The 14,174-nt window shown below is 57.4% G+C and overlaps 6 protein-coding genes across 6 annotated transcripts; 2 read left to right on the top strand and 4 right to left on the bottom strand.

The window, feature by feature from the left end:
* Nucleotides 1–31: 31 nt before the first annotated feature.
* Nucleotides 32–1,671, top strand: POSPLADRAFT_1052954 (hypothetical protein; the record flags this gene model as incomplete). The annotated part of the gene is made up of 6 exons (XM_024480327.1): nt 32–404; nt 459–585; nt 641–891; nt 951–1,007; nt 1,055–1,262; nt 1,329–1,671. 6 exons carry the CDS (start codon nt 32–34, stop codon nt 1,669–1,671), a joined length of 1,359 nt encoding a protein of 452 aa, XP_024343087.1.
* Nucleotides 1,672–2,377: 706 nt separating this feature from the next.
* On the bottom strand, nt 2,378–3,137 carry POSPLADRAFT_1038569 (hypothetical protein). The gene has a single exon (XM_024477402.1). It carries the CDS (start codon nt 2,727–2,729, stop codon nt 2,559–2,561), a length of 171 nt encoding a protein of 56 aa, XP_024343086.1. The 5' UTR covers nt 2,730–3,137; the 3' UTR covers nt 2,378–2,558.
* On the bottom strand, nt 2,886–4,547 carry POSPLADRAFT_1132404 (hypothetical protein; the record flags this gene model as incomplete). Its single annotated transcript, XM_024484208.1, has 4 exons — nt 2,886–3,263; nt 3,326–3,423; nt 3,616–3,814; nt 3,930–4,547. 4 exons carry the CDS (start codon nt 4,545–4,547, stop codon nt 2,886–2,888), a joined length of 1,293 nt encoding a protein of 430 aa, XP_024343085.1.
* Nucleotides 4,548–7,546: 2,999 nt separating this feature from the next.
* On the bottom strand, nt 7,547–8,992 carry POSPLADRAFT_1132006 (hypothetical protein; the record flags this gene model as incomplete). Its single annotated transcript, XM_024484161.1, has 5 exons — nt 7,547–7,700; nt 7,792–8,384; nt 8,467–8,583; nt 8,645–8,709; nt 8,935–8,992. The coding sequence occupies 5 exons, from the start codon at nt 8,990–8,992 to the stop codon at nt 7,547–7,549; spliced, it is 987 nt and encodes a 328-aa protein (XP_024343084.1).
* A 206-nt stretch (nt 8,993–9,198) lies between these two features.
* On the top strand, nt 9,199–11,564 carry POSPLADRAFT_1064677 (hypothetical protein; the record flags this gene model as incomplete). The annotated part of the gene is made up of 16 exons (XM_024481836.1): nt 9,199–9,217; nt 9,281–9,363; nt 9,428–9,511; nt 9,560–9,598; nt 9,656–9,676; nt 9,739–9,775; nt 9,834–9,905; nt 9,958–10,147; nt 10,210–10,260; nt 10,316–10,429; nt 10,483–10,503; nt 10,561–10,683; nt 10,740–10,902; nt 10,959–11,027; nt 11,078–11,193; nt 11,256–11,564. 16 exons carry the CDS (start codon nt 9,199–9,201, stop codon nt 11,431–11,433), a joined length of 1,380 nt encoding a protein of 459 aa, XP_024343083.1. The 3' UTR covers nt 11,434–11,564.
* An 86-nt stretch (nt 11,565–11,650) lies between these two features.
* POSPLADRAFT_1131046 (hypothetical protein) lies at nt 11,651–13,245 on the bottom strand (the record flags this gene model as incomplete). The annotated part of the gene is made up of 7 exons (XM_024484022.1): nt 11,651–11,948; nt 12,013–12,415; nt 12,469–12,752; nt 12,810–12,971; nt 13,023–13,047; nt 13,096–13,151; nt 13,208–13,245. Coding segments are annotated over 7 exons (1,266 nt in total), but the record flags the coding sequence as incomplete, so codon positions are not given.
* Between the last annotated feature and the right edge of the window lie 929 nt (nt 13,246–14,174).

The raw sequence follows: 14,174 nt of genomic DNA, 5'->3' as shown, positions 1-14,174 counted from the left end.
CATCTCGTCAATCCTGCAACTATCCCCAAATATGTCTGTTGCAGAGAAGGCGGCACAGCTTCGCGCTCTTGTTCGCATGATCTCCGATTCAGCGGAAGCTGTAATTCAGGAATGGGAGGCTGAAGGTCGCACACCTCACGACGTTACTTCCGTACCTCGGCTTCCGTCAAGGGAATTATTTGAGGCTCGCCGACTCTTCGTTGGCGCGTGCGGTATGGGAGTGGACCTTGTCCATGATCCTTTCACCCGCATGACGGAATTGGCTACATCGTTCTTCAACTCGGTATCGCTGCGCATTGCTGCCGACACTCGAATTGCTGACGTCCTCAGGGACGCGGATCGAGAGAAAGGTATATCGATCCAAGAGATCAGTCGGCAAGTTCGTATCGCGCCGGAAGATCTGTGTACGTGCAAATTTGCTGACCGAGACAGACCTCCTGATGTAATTGATTTTATAGCAAGGGTGCTTCGTACTCTGACGAGCCTGCACATCTTCAAAGAGGTTAAGGATGACTTCTATGCCAACACGGATACTAGCAGGCTTCTCGTCGACAACGAGCCATTAAGATGCTGGCTCCTATCTCAGTGAGTACCCACCCAGGAACGCTACATAATAGAAGTGTACTCACTAAGATCCCAGGTCTACAGAAGTCTTCACTGCTTCTAATAAGCTGCCCGATATTCTCTATGGCTCACTTGACAAGCCGAGCTCTGAACGCAAAAGCGGGTTCCAGACAGCATACGGGAACACGGGAAGCTTCTGGGAATGGATCGAAGAAACCGTAGTCAGATCGGACGGCACACTTGGTCCGAGACCGGAACTGGACATCTGGCTCAATGGGATGTGGAAATTCGGGCTGGAGCACGTCCAAGCTCCAGCTGTATGCTTCGGTATGTCTTGTCAGCATTCTCGATAAAGTCTGGCGTGCCGACTAACGCGAGACGAACAGATTTTCCTTGGGAAGCGGTGGGCTCAAAGACGATCGTTGATGTAGGGGCTGGAGTTGGTATGTCGGCTGTTGGATGTGGAATATCTGTTTCTGACTCTATGCAGGTGGGATGAGTTTCGAACTAGCAACGAGGTATCCCAAACTGCAATTTATTGTTGAAGACCGCCCTGTCATCTTGCAGCAAGCCGAGGCATTCTGGTCCTCATCACTGCCTGACGCGGTGCAGAACAATCGAGTAAGATTCGTGCCTCACGACTTCTTCTCGGAACAGCCAATTAAGGGCGCAGACATGTACATATTGCGGCACATCATGTAAGTACCCTCCCTGAGGCTCTGGTAACCACACTGCATCTTATAAAAATATTTCCACGCGTATAGGCACGATTGGGCGGACGATGAATGTGTTACCATTCTCAAGAGCCTTCGCGGAGCCATGGCGTCCGAGTCTCTGGTGCTCATCGCGGATAATGTCATGCAGACTACGGCGGGTTCGCCGCATCTCAAGGCAGCACCCCCGCCACTACCTGCCAACTACGGTCTTGCTCATTCATTCGCTAACTTGCATGATCTCTTCATGTTCGTCATGTTCAAGGGCGGCGAGCGGACTGCCGGAGAGTTCGTGGCTCTCGCAGCGCGTGCTGGATTGAAACTGACCAGGGTGTGGGAATGTCGCGGTCTCACATCGCTCACGGAGCTGAGACGAGACGACTATGTTGCGTAGTTGCGCAGGGATTACTGTAATAATTTCTCGCGAGATCACGGCTGGGAGTTCACTTGATAGAATTAATCAGCGATGACAGCTTGTCCCCTCAAGCAATGTTTCGTAGAGTTGTTATCTCATCTCTGAAGTACAACCCCGCAACGCTACAGTCAATAAATCTGTCAAAGGTTTGTGATTGAAGATCCGATTGCGTCGTGCGCGACAAGTTAAAGTGCTAGTCTAACCAGCTCAGGCTAGTCTGCATCGTGGGGCGCACAATTGATTCTGTGGCCGCATCGAACTCACATCTGCCGCACGCAAAGCAAGATCAAAACGCGCGTCTGCAGCCCAGATTAATCATCATAAGGTTCAGCCATTCCAGAAGAAGACTGCTAAAACGTCTGGCAGAGAGAGATCCGCCGTGCCGGAGCCCAGCGGCTACATGTCGCGGAATTTGTAGATGCAATGGGAGATCACTGAAATACGCGACTGTTCGTCGTCCAGCTGAGCCGCACAAACTTGAATTGAGTTTGGTGGTTGATACGCCCCCGCATCTTGACTGAAATGTCATATTCTGTGAGCGAGTTTAACTATTTCCAAATGAGGTAGGAACTGGCACCCAGATCAGCGAATGCAGATCAGTGGTGATTCCAAGGCGCTTTACCTATGCCCGTCCGAGCTCTGCGTTCCATTAACACCAAGCCGCGTACCTCGGGCTGGACCCTTGACTGCGGAAGTATAATCGGCGGCTGCACACGTCTAAACAGAACAGGAAGATACACCTTTTGATTAAGAGAGACCTCCAAATGATGTCGTTCGAGGCCATGAGGCATCTGCGGCGACACAGCAATGCGACCTGCCGGGAAGTCAGGCACACAGGAGCATAGATGGCGCTGTATCGCCGCAATTCACCGTGTATCAGATCGGCCCTCAATTTTCGTTCGTGAAACCTGCCAGGAGCAGGCGTCAGGCTGCATGTGCGTCAAATACGCATCAAGGATGTGTGTGAGCCCCACCCCACACTGGTAAGCCGGAGATTGCGCAAAGAAAGAAGGCTTGGCTGCTGAGTCATTGCCCATGCACGATGGACCACCGGTCAATGAAAGAGAAGGAGAGGATACTCCTTCCACCGGGAGATAGCCACTGAGCAACAGCAAAGATTTCTCGAGGTCGCGCGATCGAACGTATACCGAGCAGAGTAGCCCAGATACAGAAAAGTGTTCAGATACCCTAGTCTAAGCAGACATCGACGCCTCCGTTGCCAGCACAGTTTGGATTGGAGAGCCACCCAGCGCGGGAACGGAGTCACTCGCTGATGATCCTGACGTCTCGCTACCAACATTCAACGTGACACAGATGAAGCCTATGCACAGCGCGCGGTTGTTCGTCCCCCGCTGCCGTAGTGCTGCTGTTGCCAGCGGGGCTGCCGTCGGCACTGGCAACTGAGTTGGCGGTACTAGAGACAATGCCTGCGACGCCGCTGCTTGAGACCGGACTTGCGCTGGCATCATTGCCGCCGTCCGAATCGGCAGCGCCATTTTCCAGAAGCACCGTTGTCCGCGCTTGAGTGGCCAACGTCGGATGGTTGCACGAGCAAGCGCGCTGTTCCACCTCTGCGGGCGCCACGGACACAGGGGTGTCGCCAGCACCCACATCAACTGAACCGTGCTACCACCGTTGCCTTGCCTGCATCGTCGCTAGAGCCCGTTCCGTCGGCGGCAGCGTCAGAAGCATTCTGGCGACCGCTAGTCGCGGAGACGGGCCCGCTATCCGCTGTGCACGCTTGCGGTAAGTTCGCCGGTCGAACCGCCAGAAGAGTCGTTCTGAGACACTTCCTGCGCTGTTAGAACTAGCTACATCGTTGCTGTGGATAGTCCTGTCATTCGAGCCGCTCGGATATGCACTGAAGGCGACGAAAGAACCGCTTGAATATGCATTGACGGCGACAATAGAGCCACTGCACACCCCCGACGCCGCCGGAATTAGCAGACGCGGTCTCGTCGCTCGAAACGTTGCCGGCAGCAGCATGAGTATACGTGGAGAGAGCCAGACTCGTTGGCGGACCCGTCGGGAGTATTACCAGAGGTGTCGTCGTCTTCCGACGCGTTTGGCACGTCGACGCTCGCTGCGCTGCCGTCAGAGGCGTCCGTTGGAACCGCCAGAGCTTAGTACAGCAGCATAGCCGCTGTCTCCCGCATACCCGATGGAACCGCTAGGAGCTGCGTCGTTGCGCAGAGCACCGTCCGCCGCGGCCGCAGGGCTCGTATTCACCTCCACACCAGAGTGGCACCCGGACGCAGACGCATCATCGGATCCGTCGGTGCCAGGGCCGGACGCATCACAGCGGGTAGGAGAGGCGTTCCGCGCATTGACCGATATGCCCAGACAGTGTTGTCGCCATTCCCCGAAGTACCCGTGTCGTCGTTGTCCGGAAAGCCGTTTGTGTCAGGTTCAGGTTCAAGCGCAGCGGTGACCGCAATACTGAGACCAAGAGTCATAACAGGAAGGACTATCTGCCCGCACCGGCTGGATGGATTGGACGCATTATTGCCGTCGCAGCCCGCAGCCACACCGACAGGGGACGCGGATGCCGAGCGGGCCCGGGGTGTCGTACGGACGTGTGTCGCCGAGGGTGCTGCCTGAAACAGCGTTTCGCGTTGCCAGAGCCGCTGACTGCCCCGACAGCGGGTCCCGAGACAGTCCCAGCGCCAGAAGAGGGAGGGGACGGAGCCGCTACAGTCAGTCATTGCGCGGACGGTGACCGCAGAGCCGGAGCCGGAGCCAAAGTCTGCAGGAGGGGAGCCGATAGACGGAGACGCAGCCAGGATCATCGTCGACAGCAGAGCCAGAGCCAGAGCCAGAACCAGAGCCAGGAGACCCGCCCAGGCTGGCGACATTGCCCGCACCGGAAGCTCGCGCCCAAGGACGCTCCCAGAGCCCGCAGCAAGCCCTGGGTTACCTCCATAATTAATACCAGTGCCCCAGAGCCTGGGGCCACATCGGAGCCGGCAGCACCGATTACCAGGGAGGACGAGCTACCTACGTCGGCGCTCGCTACCTGAAACATCATCTGTGCTGCCGCCGTTGGCGACAGCAACACCATTCGTTCGACGGACCAACTTGTTCCTCGCTGCTGTTGCCGTTTGGAGCGACGGTGTCCGCAGTGGAGGCGGCAGTGGTGCCAACGCTCAGCGCCCGCGGGGGGACACTGCGTCGGCAGGGTAACCGCTGCAGCCCCCATAGCCGGGCCCGCTGTCGGCGGCGGTGTCCCCAGCACACGCACCAGGCTCGCCGCCCGCTACGCGACCATCGCCGCCATCGCCACCGCCCCCTGCTGCCGGCCTGCGCATTATCGGCGTCTATGGCAGCCGCGCGAGCGGGATCGGCGCGATCCAGGACGCCTGCAGTGTTGTTCAAAGTTGCTGGGTCGCCGGGGTACTTCTGGCGCAGCTGCCTCGCGCGCAGGCGGCTTATCTGCGCGGCGACCGCCCGCTGGGCGTTGTGTGGTGGCGAGCGTCGCGTCGGGGCTCGCCATCTTCCGCATGGCCGTGTCGGAGGTGATTTAGACGACGGGCTGAGACGCGCGGATGTTCGGCGAGTGCTGGCGAGGCAGTATAGAGTTGCGACTGCATATCGCTGCCGGGTAGGCCGCGCACGACGACCGCGGAGATGTCATGAGAGCCGAGGACCGCATTGTGGACGCGTCTGCGAGCTGCGTGCCGTGAAGGTGTCGTGGGCCGACAAGGACGGCGGCGGCATGCTGTGCACAGGCGAGCGGACAAACAAGGAGCGCATCAAGCAGGAGCGTGATAGAGTTAATGAGCGTATGAACGGTGTGGCGAGGGCGGCTTGGCGAGGGCGAGAGCAGGTCATATACAACGACGAGGCCGGACTAGACACGAATGCGCTCGGTACTGGCCGCATCCCGACGCGGGGGGGGGAGGCGTTGGGCCGACGCCGACGCCCGCCCGCGCTGTGAAGGGCCAATGATGACGCGAGCGCGCCAAAGACAAAAACGAAATAAAGCGGACAAATTGGCGTGGTCGGCACGATCAGGGGGCGAGATCAGGGAACAAAGCAACATCCGTTAGTCCGGCCCCAGCTGTCGACCGCGGAAGCAAAGTGTTTGAAGGTGATCAAGATGCAACAGGATCACCGCCATCAGCCAATTTGCCACCCTTCAGGCTCTGGCTGATGGGCAGCGCGAGCCCTGTGCCCTTGGCGGCAGGTGCACAGCGCTGGGCGTAGTGTAGTATGCGGAGCCGCGTGCGGCCATCCGAGCCCGAAATGAAAGCCCAGGGCGGGGCGGTGCACGGCAGGGGAAATCGCGGGTGAGGGGGGGAATTTGTCTGGAATGAAAATGAAACTGTTGTCGATTGATGGGGCGTCCGATGTCGGATCCGGGCGAGTCAACGCGGCCGGCGCAGCGCACGCGTCTGTCTGTTGTCTCTCCGCCTCCTTGTAGCGCCGCGCTTTCTCGACCCCGCCTTTATATCCCCGGCCCTCCCTGGCCCCCACAGCCACCCGCCCTCTCTCTCTCTCTCAACGCATCCACCCTGCCGTACCTCCACGCCCCCCACCACACCATGACCCGCGGCCGCAGAAAAGACCTCTCCATCCCGCCCTCCCGCGCCCTCCTCCAGCAGCGCGACTACCGCGCACGCAAGGCACGCTACGTGGCAGACCTCGAGGACCGCGCCCGCGCCGCAGAGGAGGAGAACGCCCGCCTCAAGGACGAGGTCGACGCCCTCCGCGCACGCCTCAACACCCCCGGCCATCCGGGGTACAGGCCCAGCCCGGGTCCCGAAGTAGTGCGTCCACCCCGCCTCTGCCGCGCAGCACGCGTCCTGCTCCTGCTCCCGCTTACTGACCCGCCCGCGCCGCGCGCACAGGCCGCAGCGACGAACGAGCTCATGCAGAGCCTCTCCGTCGCCGCCAGCTCCATCGCGCGCTTCCAGCGCGTCGCCTTCGACCCCGCCCCGGAGCCCGCGTCCAGCTCCATGCTCCAGCTCCCGCCGATCCACTCCCACACCCCCAGCTCGCTCGCCACGCCCGCGTTCACGCCGTCCCCGATCCCCCAGCCCCCGCGCCGCCTCCCGTCCCCGCGCGCCCGCATCGAGCTCCCCCCGCTGCACTCCCTGCACCGCGACCTCTTCCGCGGCGAGCCCGCGCCTCAGCAACCGCACTACGCGCACGCGCCGCCACACGCCCAGGGCCCGCCGCCGCCGCACGGCAAGGGCGTCGACCGCGGCCCGCCCTCGGGCTCGTACACTTCGGAGGGGGAGTGCTGTGGGGGGTACGTGGACTGCGACGGGCTGGCGGAGGACGAGGACGACGATTACGACGAGTCGATAGCGGACGAGGGCGCACACGACCCGCGCACACACCTCGCGCAGCGCATGTCGGACATGCGCTCGACGACCTCGTCCACGTCGACAGGACCGGATGAAAATCATATGCCGAGTAACAGGATACCCCGTTAACCACGTCTGCTCCGTGCTCATGCCCACATCCTATCCGATGCGCGCGACTTATTCCACAGCGTATCTCCGGATCGTCCATCGTACCGCTACCTATCCTTATATTGTCGTGTCACCTTACTTGCTATGTTGTACAGCGTCGGTGTAATGGTGTGTACTCTACCCTAATGAATAATCACGTACGTGATGACTGCACGCATTCCTCTCGCGCGGATCCCGATGCCACCGCTGAATTCCCTTTTCTTCCGCCCAACGCGGAACGCACGAATCCCAGGGAGACGCCCATGTCCGTCAAGCTTCCGGCGCAGAAGCGGTTTCAGGATGCGCCGTGGTGGCGCCGGACAATGCACAGCCCTGGGCAGCCAATCTGTTTGTCATCTTGGCAGCACCGGAGCGACATCGCAAGGGGCAAGCCGTCAGTTCGCCGGCCGCATGGCCTCCTCCATGTTCCGCACTCGCTCCTCGTAGTCCCACCGGTCCAGCCCTCCAAAATCGATGGTCATCGCCCCAGTGGCAAGGTTCACCTGCAGCTCGCAGACGTGGCTGACGCGCGCGCGCCAGCTGTCCGCCCTGGCGCAGAAGCCCGGTTAGCCACGGTAGGGACTATAAACGGCAGGCACACATGGCCCGGGATTAAAACGCCAGATGAAGGGGCACTCACGTCGCGGTGCCGTATGGGCCGCTCTGCTGGCCCACAAGCCGCACGCACTGGTCTGCGTTCGACCGGGCGTCGTATATCCAGACCGTCTTCCCCGCGTACACCTCCTGCCAGCCGTCGTGGTCCACCAGCCGGTTCGGCGGCCTAATGCGCTTCGCGCCTGGGTCCGGCCGCGGCGCGCGGCGCACGTCCACGTCGTTCAGCAGCCGCAGCGCCGCGAGGTTCGAGAGCCCCGTCCACCGGGGCCTGTCTGCGGGCGAGGGGTCGATGACGGAGAAGATAGCGGGGGGCCCTTCGTCCTCTTCGTCGTCGTCATCGTCCGCATTCATCGCGTCGTCATCGGCCGTGGGAGCGGGGGTATTCCCGCTGGCGGAGCCTGCTGCGTCTTCTTCCATGGCGTCCCCCGCGGGTGCCCGCGCGGGGGCGAACTCCGCCTCGCCCTCCTGGAGCCTGCTGCGAAACGCGTGCCACGCCTGGTCGTTCGAGAAGTCGGTGCGGACGAGGATCCCGAGACCCGGCGCGTCTGTGGAGGCGGCGTCGAGCGGGTCGTCGTCACAGACGAACTCTGCGTCCTCGTCCGCGTCGGCGGCGCCTGCCTGCTGCAGTAGAGAAATAGTGGGAATGGTGCGTTGTCAGTCGGAGCGCAGACAGCGGAGGCATCAGGGGATCCGCGCGCACCGAGAGGGAGGCGGTCTTCGCGTCAGGGGGGAGGGCCCAGAATGCGTCCGCGGCTCGCAGCCGCCACTTCCGCCTGCCCTCGCCTGGGTGTTGTGCCTTCACGGCAGGATATCTGTCCTGGACGAACCTCGGTCATCGAAGTCGAAGTATGCGGACTGAATGGCGCGGCGCGACTGACCCGAAGAAACGGAGCGAGGCCGGCGTGTTGCGCCTGTTGTGCAGGGGACGGCTCAGCCTGCATGCCTGCGCGCGACTAGACCGTTCTGCGTAAAATTTGCGAATGGCACGCAGGTTCCGAGCAGGACCTGGGTGTGTTGTGGGCTGACTTTGTCCTCGTCGGTGCGGGGAAAGTCAAATTGAGCGAGCATCACGAGATCAGTTGCGATCAAAGCACCTCCGTCCAAATCAGGCATAGATCTAAGTAGGTTCACCCCGTGAGTGCACAACCGCGCGTCTTTGGCAACACACAAACAACGTCTGGTGGTGGTCCTGCCGCCCTCTCACCACCAGGCTGTATTGGAGGCATCACAGGATCTATTCGTTATCGTTCACCCGTAATGCGGGGTCGCAGATGCGGGCTTCGCTTGAGCCCGCGGACCGTCGAGGGCATCACGCGGGGCCGTCGAGCTGTTCTCTCTTGGCCGCATCCTGCTCCGCAATAATATGGGGCCCCACACGTAACTATATATATGACGGATCGTTTGTGCGTGGGAGCTCTGCTGCCTCGCTGCCATGCCTGCCTCGACGACTGGTAAGCTCTCACAACGACAACTCGAACAGGATATTCTCTGACTGGCTTGTCGCCGCTCTGCAGGAGCCGATCTCACGCGGAGAGAATGGGTGTTCGCCTTCTCTCTGGTGACGTCGCTCTTCTTCACATGGGGTTTTGCCTACGGTGTACGCACACACGTCGATCAGCATGTCCGACTAGCGCGCAACTGACCGGCAATCTTTTGTGTAGCTCCTCGATGTCCTCAATTCCCATTTCCAGACCGTATTTGGTATCTCTAAGCTGCAGAGTACAATGCTTCAATTGGCATATTTTGTGGGTCGCTTGGGCACACTGGCGTCTGTTATGAGCTGACTTGTGTAGGGAGCGTACTTGGTCTATGCACCCATAGCGGGCATGTTCGTGAGTGACGTCTGCGCTGAACATCAAGTCTTCGTGTTGACACAATGATGTTTATAGATGCGGAAGTATGGGTACAAGGTCTGTAGCCGCTTCTGACCTGGATGAGGTATACAGGCGCTCAATCTACATTCCATGGGCAGAAAGGTATCCATATGGGCTTAACATATTACTCGCTGGGTATGGTCTTGCCTCGATCACTGGATTGTCAAAACGCACGCTGATGCATTGCCGCTAGGTGCCATATTCTTCTGGCCCTCAGCGAGATACGAAAAATACGGCGGGTTTGTAGGAAGCACGTTTGTTATTGGTACGTAGGCTCCGACCATCTCTCCATAACACACTCATCAGGCTGTGTTCAGGATGTGGACTCTCGTGCCTTGAGGTCGCCGCAAATTCTTACATTTCCGTACTTGGCTCGCCCAAGTATGCAGCCGCGCGACTGAACTTCAGTCAAGGATTCCAGGGTGTCGCTTCCTTTGCGGGGCCCATGATTGCGTCAAAGTGGTTCTTCACAGGGAAGAACGCAACATCTCTGTATACGGTTCAGTGGTGAGTCTCACGATACGTTTTCATACATCTGCTACTAGAATTCCAACGATTTTGTTACACAGGGTGTACGTCGCTGTCGCAGGGCTTGGCGTCGTCCTCAACATCCTGTTTTAGTGAGTAGAACTCATCTGCAATACGTTCATTACATAATCCGACTCTATTGCACAGCTTCTGCCCCCTACCAGAGATCTCGGAGGACGCGATATCAGAAGAAATGGAAAACTCAGGACTTACGGTCGATCAAGAACCATTCTGGAAGCAATATCATTGCATATTTGGCTGGTACGTCAGAGTTCGGTCGACTCGGGGGATCTTGAACTCATCTCGGCTATCAGGGTGGCGCAGACGACATACGTGTAGGTAGCTTCGAATTGACGCTGTCAGTTTCCACGTTGATGGCTGATTTGGTATAGCGGTGCACAAGTGGGCGTCGCCGCTATGGCGGTGAACTTTTTCGTGGGTCAGAATGTCGGAATCAGCAAACCCGAGGCCAGCCAGTTGTTTTCCTATTGTCAGATCACGTTCACCGTAGGAAGGTACGTGCATAGGCACCGTTCAGGTGGCTGAGGTGCTGAATGAATTGGATCTCTAGATTCGTCGGTGTCGCGATCCTCAACTTCATAGATCCTGCGCTGATGTTGAGCATATACGGAGTGGCGTGTGCAGCCTTCGCTCTTGCAACAGCCTACGCACCCGGTAAGGGAGGCGTAGGCTGTCTGTTCGGGCTCTTTTTCTTCGAGTCTATATGCTATCCCGTAAGCATTGTGGCCAATGCTCACCTCCTACAACGTGCTGACACTCGATCTGACAGGTGATCTTCACGTTGGCCACGAAGAATCTGGGCCGTCATACCAAGAAAGGATCCGGGTTGGTCGTCATGGTGAGTCCCTTGAGACCCGCCTCGTGGCAGAAGTATTGACAGCAAACTAGGGTGTCGGAGGCGGTGCGTGGTACCCGCCTGCCCAAGGAGCCATAGCAGATTACAACACTGCGCACTCCTACGTCGTTCCTTTCACGGGCTACGTGGCGATGACTGTCTACGCTGTGTACGTGCTTTGACCGTTCATTTCCATTGGCTGCATACTCACTCTCCTGATTTCATGCGCAGTGGTATGATGATATCCCAGGCGAAGACCGGTGGCTTCCGCTTCCGCACGGTCGACGAGATCCAGGCCACGACAAAGCCCAAGGTGACAGACTCGGAATCCTTCTGTGACAATGATCGCAAGTCGACGACACCGATTGAAGACAAGAAGGTCGTGGAGGAGTTTGTAGAGAGTATATGATGGGTGCCCGTGCTTAGCACATGTTGTGTGCTCTTGCGCCTAGACTCATATCATGAGATACATGTTTCTGGTGGCCGATGATCCTATTGTGTATTGTATCTTGTATATCAAATTCTAGTCTCTGCAGTCGATGACTCTACTTGGGCGCGTGGCGTCAGTCTCAAGCGATGGTCATCACAGCTTACCTGGCAGGTAGATTGCACGCTTAAGCTCTACATCAAGCTTCTGAATCAATACCCCATATTCTCTCCAACATGAGCTTCACTAAAGCCGCGGGACCTGGTGTCTCGTAGACACACGCTACTCCTGTAGCCTGGTCCGGGAGCGCCCGCGCCTGGCTCTGTCCTTCAACTTCAACTTGCGCGGGCAGAGCAGTGGACTCGAAGTTGCCCGCATGTGCGAACTTGTGTTTCTCGAGTTCTGCTTGGACTTCCGCGCGGTTTGATCCTGGAGCGTAGGCTCCTTCATCGTCGCGCCGATCCACCACAAGCATACCTCGCGTCAGTTCGCCAATGCTGTTCGAGATACGAATTTCAGAAAATATGCTCTAACGTTTCCGCACATGAATAATATGCCTACCGTTCAATTTGAAATACACGCTTGACGGCCTTCCATCCTCGCTGTAAAGTGGGAACTGCCACCTCCGGTTCTCCATGCACTGGCGGATTTTCGATGGCGCACCATACCGCTACAATGTCATGTAGCTCCATGGCGTCCTTCCCAAACTCGATCATGATCTCGCGGGTGCGCTCCAGGAAAGAACTCGTGAAGTGAACGAGAGGTGACTTGCCTTCCGCCTGTGATGGCTTTGCCGCTGACTCGAAGACGGGGTCAACCTTGGCCTTGTAGAGTGGAAAGGGAAGTTCGTGAGGCGTCGTGATGTCTAGGGGAAGGAGGAGGAACCTGTTCAGAGGGATGCCGAGTTGTGGAGTGCCCGGCGTGAGCAACTCTCTGACTGCAAATGGATCGGCAAAGAAGTTGACTGTGGCTGAGTCAGCAAGCAATCTGAAAACCCGAGAGGCAACTTTGGCCTACATTCTGAGACGGGGTTCGTGTTTCCGGGTACATCAAGGGCACCACCCATACAGACTACGCGGCCAATGCGAGTCCGCACGACTTCGCCATCAAGACGCATCAGCTGTGCAAGGTTCGTGAGGGGACCCAATGCCAGGTAAGTAACTGCTCGTTCAGGCTGGGAACGTATAACGTCTAGTGCGACCTCTATTCCTGGTCGGTCGGTAAGTTGTAATTGGGGATGCTCCGATCCAGGTTTGACATTCAGGTCGGGGTGTCGATGTGTTATATCCCCAAGGCCGTCTCTAAAGGTGGCACAGCGTGATCAGATAGGATTACATACCTCTGTAGGGATATATTACCGGCCGTGAAAGTATTCAGCGCTGTGCAGATCGCCTTCAAGGGGCCCATTAGCACCTTGAGCAAGTATTACTTTTGCCTCAAGACCAGGATACCGAGTTCTTGCCCCCGAAGCTGAGGTAATTTCTCGGGATAATGCATTATACAATTTGAGAATGTTCCCACTGCGTGAATGGTGAATGTGCTGCATAACAATTATATTACAGCGAACCCACTGTGAGGACTCCGCGTCCGTGTTTCCTGCGATGTGCATGAGCATCGCGCTGCGTTAGATAATGCGTAGATTACCGTAAGAGATGACGATGGCAAGGACCTCCAACTCTGGTGAGGCAAGTGCGAGCAAGCTGATATAGACTTCTAATCATCTTTGAGCATCAACGCTGATAGACATAACACGCACATTGCGAGAGTATCATCGACGCCCGGATCTGTGTCGACTGAACAAAACGAAGGAACATCGGTGGCTTATCGGAGCTTCATCATTCAACGGATTCTCACTTATGACAGGAGTCTTCGCCATCTGGATATTGTGGCAGATGCGGGACTACGCAAGCAGATACACAAGACAGATGAGAAGGAGCGATAAGGCAGGGGATTAATATTGTTGAGACGCGCGATTCCGATTGCTCGTCAGACTCGGAGACTCAGCGGATGCCCGTAACACTCAACACGTGACCGCGTCATGCGCGTTGTACGTTATCCAGTGTCGCGTCGCGCGCGGATAGCACAAATTTCGCCAAGCTTGCAAACTATGGCATGCAGAAAGTCCAGACCGACAAGACAAAGTCAAGACGCGCACGGTGGAACGCAATACGACACGCTTTAGGTCCGTGCAGGTTGATATACTCGGAGGCATCGGAAATAATTTTACTGGAATTCATGGCATTGATTGAAGCCAGATGGTATAAGGCGCAGCTAATGACTGCTATCGAAATGTCCATTCGGATATACTTATGGAGCAAGCTGGCTCACTACGCGTTCTCATCTATGTCCTATACCTGCCGTATCCCGCTTGAACGAACCGCTGAATACAAGAGTGAGGTTAGCAAGCGTCAACGATAGCGGATGGTTGAAGTCAGAGATCTTGGTGGAAATGTTGTCTCATAGGGTGTCATCCCTCTGAAGTAGCAAATATATAGTAGAAACATCACACGAACACGATCCAGGTCAGGAAGACTCAACTCACCTGACATAATCCGTACACTGTCAGAAGTAGATGTTCACCAACCGCAAGTTGACCGCTCCTGCAAAATTGAGCAAAGCTTGACACACATAGTCGTGAAAATAGTAACGTGTATAATGGACAGTCAGATAGGAGCCACCCAGTGATATAGCGCGCGCCTTACAGGCCTCATATAGCTCGGCAG

Source organism: Postia placenta, assembly GCF_002117355.1.
Source record: "Postia placenta MAD-698-R-SB12 unplaced genomic scaffold POSPLAscaffold_2, whole genome shotgun sequence".
NCBI classification, from domain to species: Eukaryota; Fungi; Basidiomycota; class Agaricomycetes; order Polyporales; family Adustoporiaceae; genus Rhodonia; species Rhodonia placenta.
The sequence above is the reverse complement of the archived record's forward strand: the minus strand, read 5'-3'. Positions and strand labels throughout refer to the sequence as shown.

Bases quoted from the DNA above. Each gene is read 5' to 3' on its own strand.
- POSPLADRAFT_1038569 (XM_024477402.1), bottom strand. From the start codon at position 2,729: ATGGGCAATGACTCAGCAGCCAAGCCTTCTTTCTTTGCGCAATCTCCG.